The sequence below is a fragment of the Oryx dammah genome, unplaced genomic scaffold (genome assembly GCF_014754425.2).
Source record: "Oryx dammah isolate SB20612 unplaced genomic scaffold, SCBI_Odam_1.1 HiC_scaffold_2, whole genome shotgun sequence".
Classification (NCBI taxonomy): domain Eukaryota; kingdom Metazoa; phylum Chordata; class Mammalia; order Artiodactyla; family Bovidae; genus Oryx; species Oryx dammah.
In genome coordinates, this window is record NW_024070186.1 from 112268953 (window position 1) to 112275195 (window position 6243).

Below are 6243 nucleotides of genomic sequence, written 5' to 3' on the forward strand. Positions count from 1 at the left end.
CTATAAATGGCTCAGCAATATATATTTTAACATATATAACACGTTAAATATATATATAACATGCATTAAAAATATAAAACATGCATGGGAAGAATAAACACCAAATTAAAGATGGTTACTTATGGGGTCGGATGTGTAGAAAGTGGGTTAAGGAAGACATACATAGGGCTTCTACTCTAACTATAATATTTTACTTAAAAAACTATTTTCTAATGTATTGGATTGTTTGGGTTAATCTGTAAGATATTACCCAAATATATAATAAATGGAGATTTTACAAATCTGTGTGGTAGCATGTAGTGACTCATTATATTTTCATACTTCTCTGTATGCTTGAACTTTTCCAGATTTTTTTTCTTTTTCTTTTTGGCCATGCCTAGTTTGCCAGACAGGGATAGAGCTGTTCCCCTTGCAGTGGAAGCCAGAGCCGCAGTCACTGAACTACCAGGAAATTCCCTCTAGAATTTTTTTCTTTAATGTAATTTTGGCTGTAGTGGGTCTCTGATGCAGTGCACAGGCTCTTCACTGCTGCCCGTGGGATTTCTCTAGCTGTGGTGAGTGGGGGCTACTCTCTTGTTGCGATACTGTGGACTTCCTGTTGCAGTAGCTTATCTTATTGTGAGAGCCTAAGCTCTAGGTGAGCGGGATTTAGGAGTTGCAGTGCACGGGTTCAGTAGTTGTAGCACATGGGTTAAGCTGCCCTGCAACATGTGGAATCTTAGTTCCTAGACCAGGGATGGAACCCATGTCCCCTGCATTGGCAGGCAGATTCTTAGCCACTGGACCACCAAGGAAGTTCCACCCCTTCTAATTTTTAAAGAAATATTATTACAAATGAAAAGCAAGGCACCAATGATGATGATAGTTTCTTGACTTATAGGAATGAGTAAAATTAACAATCTTTTTGAACATCACTGAAGTAGACTGTAAGTTCAACTGATATTTTCTTTTTTCATTAGAAACCTCAAAAGTGGAACAAATTATTGTGCTTTTGTAAATTAATTTCAATACCTATATAATAAGATGTACAGCTAAAATTGTCCCTCAAATATTACTTTATTTTATATCGTTTTCATAAAAATCAACTACCATAGGCACTAGGGTTCTTATTTTGGAGATAAGGGTTCTAAATATAAACCCTTGACTTATCCAAGGACGGTTCTGGAATTTTAGCAGAATGTCAGGGATGCAGCCAGGAACCAAGCCTTCATTCCTTTAATATTAGACTTTATCATCACAACAAAATAACCCAAAGTATTTTGTAGCAGTAATTCTGATAATTCTATCTTAAAGCACCAAAGGTTAAGAAATTTAAAAACATTTTTTTAAGTTCCACAAAGGTTTCCTTGTGGAACCACCTTGTGAATCTGCAGAAAGTTAGAATAATTAGCAAATTTACCATTTTATAATTATGTTAAGTACGTCTTAAGTAAGCACTTAAGCCGAGGTTGGAGGTATGACCCAGGTCCCTCAGGTGGAATGCCTGGTGGATGAAGTTCAAATACAGTCTGTTTACCCATGGACATAAGTGGCCTTAATCAAAGCAGAACACATTTTTTTAAATGTTGATTTTAAAAACAGAAGTGTAAATAAGACTGTGATTTATGAATCTGCTAATACCCTTCTCTGCTGTAGACTTCAGAAAGATTGAGTCTTTGGCTGTGGTAAATATAACATGAGTGCAGACTTGTCAAAGCAGTAATAGGTTCTCTTATTAAAATTCCACTTCCACTAAGCGTTACAAATTGTCTTTCTTCTTTCCAGCCCTTAAAGTATGCGTTCCAAAAGCAGTGACAAGGAGGGCTCAGCCCCAGAGCAATTTCCAAGGCCTGGAAAAGACCACAGTTTCCAAGGGCCTGAGGACAAGAAGCAGAGACAGCAAGACAAAGACCCCACCAGGGAGTCGGATGCAATCCTTCCATATCCTAAGTCACACAGTGGTAACGGCCACCAAGGAGAAGACCTCTCCAGAGATGACCTCTTATTTCTTCTCAGCATTCTGGAGGGGGAACTGCAGGTCAGCTGGCTTAGAATCATCGTCCTCATGCTTCCTGGGGAAGGCTGCTTATGAATTTGCTGTGTAGGCTGCCACAGACATAGCTATCTGTGCTTCATACTTGTATGCACATGAAAGCAAAGTGTAAGGACACATACACAGAATTATCTTCTGGCAACACGAAGAGTAATTAGTCACATCTAAAAGGGCTGTCATGATGACATGCGATTGGCAGGCACATGTGAAAGGTCATATCCTCCACTTGCTGCTTCAGCGCACAGGCTCAGAAGGGTAACAATAATAGCTGATGACTTCTGGGTCAGTTTTAAATGACAGTAGGTGCTTTTACACCTCACGTGAATGGCTCCGAGATTTGCCCCAGCATTATTAACCTACACAAAATAAACAGCTGCTATACATACAGGACAATCGTATTTCGTATCCCTGAATATGAAAATACCAGTCCATTGAGGAATAGCATGTTATCTACTTGTCAAACACAGTGAAAAATATAGAATTCTCTCCATGTTGTTTAGTTATCACAATAAAAAGCATTATTCATGTGTAACTAGATTGCAAGAAGGATAAAGGGACATAATTTTGCTACCTTTTGTAAAAGGTGCTATAACAGAATATGATGTTTATATTTGAAAGAGAAGAAACAAGAAAAAACACTCAACACAAAAAATCACTTGCAGAGACTGCTCGTAGATAAAGTGGGCTTTCTGAAATGCCTTTTGTTCCTACAGGCTCGAGATGAAGTCATAGGTGTTTTAAAGGCTGAAAAAATGGACTTGGCTTTGCTGGAAGCTCAGTATGGGTTTGTCACTCCAAAAAAGGTGCTAGAAGCTCTCCAGCGAGATGCTTTTCAAGCAAAATCTGCTCCTTGGCAGGAGGACATCTATGAGAAACCAATGAATGAGGTATGTATTATAATCAGGAGAGTGCACCTAGGGAGATGAAGTAAGCTCACCAGCTAGTAAAGCACTGGGCCTGGCAGGTGAGCAGGACATGTAACTCCTTTTTCGGTTATTTATAGTTGTATGTTTAAAACCTACCCAAGGAAGATAAACACTACATGCTCTACAGGAAAGAAAAGGAGAATAAATCATGGACAGGAAGCAGGATGTTCCCACTGGGTTTGTTTCTTGACATCAGACTAAAACCTAATAAATGCAAGAGAATTCCTCCCTCTTTCTCTCTCCCCCTCCTTGTACAAACACGGACACATACACACACACACACGCAAAGAAACACAGACACTTGGACCCAGACACACACACACACACACACACACACACACACACACAGGTCTGTACTTCTTTTAGAGATCTGAAGCAATAATAAAAAACAGATAAAGTTCAACCATGGAGGTTAATTTATTTGAAAACACTGGAGTATTATGTCATAGAAATTCTGAGCATGAATGGAAATGATCTGAAGAACTGTCCAAGAAACAGAGTTTTAGGAAGTATACATTTTAGATGAGTACATATCCTCTTTTTCTCTCAATAGTTTAATGACAGTGAAGACTTTGCCCCCCACCAAGTGTGCCCAGCAAGGACAATGGCAAAGATGAACAGTTTCAACACGCCCACCACTGCACGAAGATACAGCACTGCTTGCTCTTTTACTTGCTGACATTTCTGAAACTCCTTTGCATCCTTAGTTTATTCTTCCATTTTCCTCTGAGACCTTGATGGAAAATTTCATAATTTTTCATTCTTATAAAAAAGAAACAACTAGGAGCATAAGCTAAGGCTGAAGAGAGTGAAAGCAAGCTTTGGACAAAGCTCCCCCATGGTCTGGCAGCCTACCTCAGGAATGACCTCTCATGTCGCTGCTATTCTTGCCTTGGGTGTCTCATGAGAGAAGCCCACCATCTTGCCAAATTGTTAAGAAGTTTGGTCATATGGATCTGCTTCTCTGAGGGGTGAAGATGAGACCACCCAAAGTCTGTTGATTGAGCTTTAATCCAAATTTCAAACAAGAGGAGCCAAACCCTCATTCAAGTCAATAGTGTTAAAACTGTATCCAAGCTCCCAGCACAGTGACTTCGAAACAGCATTAAGCACAAATTTCACAAATGCAAATTAACGATCACTGAACATATCCTCACAGAACTCCACAAATGGCATAGCCCCTCAACGCTTCAGTGTAAAATGAAAGAGTAATTTCAAACTTATCTTGAAATCAGTAGGAAAAAGTTTTAGTTACAAAATCTACTGCACACTGCAAAATTGGAAATACCCTCTCCGCAAATGCTTGCAATCCTAACTTTGCAAAGTGTCCCTGAAAGTTAATCACAATTTGGCCCCGCTTTATAAATCCAACCTTCCTTGATTACTCTTCCAAGAAATACCCTCCCCCTGACATACACCACACACACACACATCTTATATTCCCACGTCTTTGATTTGTCTGTTTTCTTCTCTTGCCTACTACGTCCCTCCTATAAATTTCTCTCCTCAGCTACAAGACTCTCTCAGTTCCTTGAAGACCATATACACCCAGTTGCCTGCCCTTTTCCTCTATCTAGGAAGTGATGGATGAGGGGAGATATGTAGACAATAAACAATAAAGGAAAATATGATAATGAGTCCCTAGGGCTGCAGAAAAGAAAGGAGGAGGAGTGTTCCCAGTACAACCATACCAGGGAGCACCATAATTACATCAGGATAAGGATGCGTATACCAAAAATTTAATATTTTGTTTTCTTCCATCCTTCTCCTTCCCCCCCAATAATGTTCTTTTAAAAAAATGTAAAAAATCTCAACTATGTCTAGGATAAACTAGAGGGGATTTATCTATTCATAATGCAAAATACCTTAGAAAAACAAACTGTTCTCAGCTACGTCACATGTTAGGAACACTGACTTAAGGTGGAGGCCTGCAAGATAGGCCCGCAAAGGGTATGGATGGGGAGATAGGGAGGGAAGAACGCAGAATCCAGGACTGCTTCAACCTCCTATTTATTTCCAACCTGCTTACCTTATTAGCATTACCTTAAGGTAATTCTTAAAGTACTTATTTTAATCAACTGTATAATTTTGCTTTTAAATTTTATTTTATAATTTTCACTGTACAAAAATAGTTGTGTTTCTGTCTTCAGAGTGCTTAATGTCTAAAAGAGTGACGGACAACAAAAGATCACACAAAAAGTATATTTTATACACACACGCACACACACACACACACACAATGTTAATTTTTGTAGTGAAAATCACAAAGCAGTATGAGAAAGTATAACAGGGAATCAAGTTTAGATAGGAGAATCAGGAAAGCCAAGCACCAGAGAATGAGTAGGGGTTAGTCAAGTACAGCATAAAGAAATTCCACTTCCAGCAACACTGTGGAGGACATATAATGAAATCATATCACTAAGAAACACAGTAAAACACTAGCTAAAATATCTAGAATATTCTCAAGTGCATGGATGAGCTTTACATGGAGCTAGAGAAATCCTGAAGCCAGGAACTTTCCAAAGACTAGCTTCTGGTTCCACATATTTTGAACCTTTCTCTTTAACAATCCACACACTTCCAGGGCTAGGAGCCAAAAGACACACAGTGTTCATTTTGCAATACACTGGTCTTTCATTTCTGATGGTGGCTGGGTGAGCTGGCACATGCAGAATGCTCCCAAGATGGACAGGAGAAAGGCAGATTGTGAGAGTGACCTGAAGTTCAGTAGTTGACTACATATGAATGACAGTGGACTATCACCATTCAGGGGACAATAAACAAGGAAGGGCTTCCAGCAGAGTCCAGCAGTGGTAGTGCAGAGCCATGAGAATCATGCCCCCATTTCCAGCACCTGAGATCCTGGGCAATGTGAGAATTAGCAGTCTCTATTTTAGGATTCTACTATTATCTAAGAAAACCAGGTTTCAGTAAAGACAGAGAAGATGGAACATTCTATGAATAGCATATTTGGTTACCTTTGATCTACTAAAACAGCTAAATAATTTCTCAGCTGTCTGAACTAGCTTTATCTCTACCACTACATTCAAGGTAATCAAAGAAAAAGACAATCTTCAAAGGGCCAACAAAAAAGAACAAAGAGAACCAAAGCTGTAGCTCAGAAAGAAGATCAAATCCTAAATTAGGGTGATCTGTGACTCAGGAGTTATTAAAACAAAGGTCATTATTTTCTAAGCATATAGTAAGTGACCAAAAGCAAAAAGATTGACAAATTCTCTGTTCTTCATTCTGCTTAACCACTGGGCCAATCCAACCTATTCGAAC

General features: G+C 39.1%; 2 protein-coding genes across 2 annotated transcripts in view; one reads left to right on the forward strand and one right to left on the reverse strand.

Annotated features, from left to right (window-relative positions):
* Nucleotides 1–6243, reverse strand: part of CMSS1 (cms1 ribosomal small subunit homolog) — a 400514-nt gene that overhangs the window by 272120 nt on the left and 122151 nt on the right. The gene's annotated exons all lie outside the window — the stretch shown is intronic.
* The window catches only part of FILIP1L (filamin A interacting protein 1 like), a 315409-nt gene that overhangs the window by 194334 nt on the left and 114832 nt on the right, over nt 1–6243 (forward strand). Inside the window, exons 2-3 of the mRNA XM_040226024.1 lie at nt 1765–2017; nt 2746–2919. Of these exons, the coding sequence (XP_040081958.1) occupies nt 1775–2017; nt 2746–2919 (417 nt within the window). The 5' untranslated portion in view covers nt 1765–1774. The remainder of the gene's footprint in view (nt 1–1764; nt 2018–2745; nt 2920–6243) is intronic.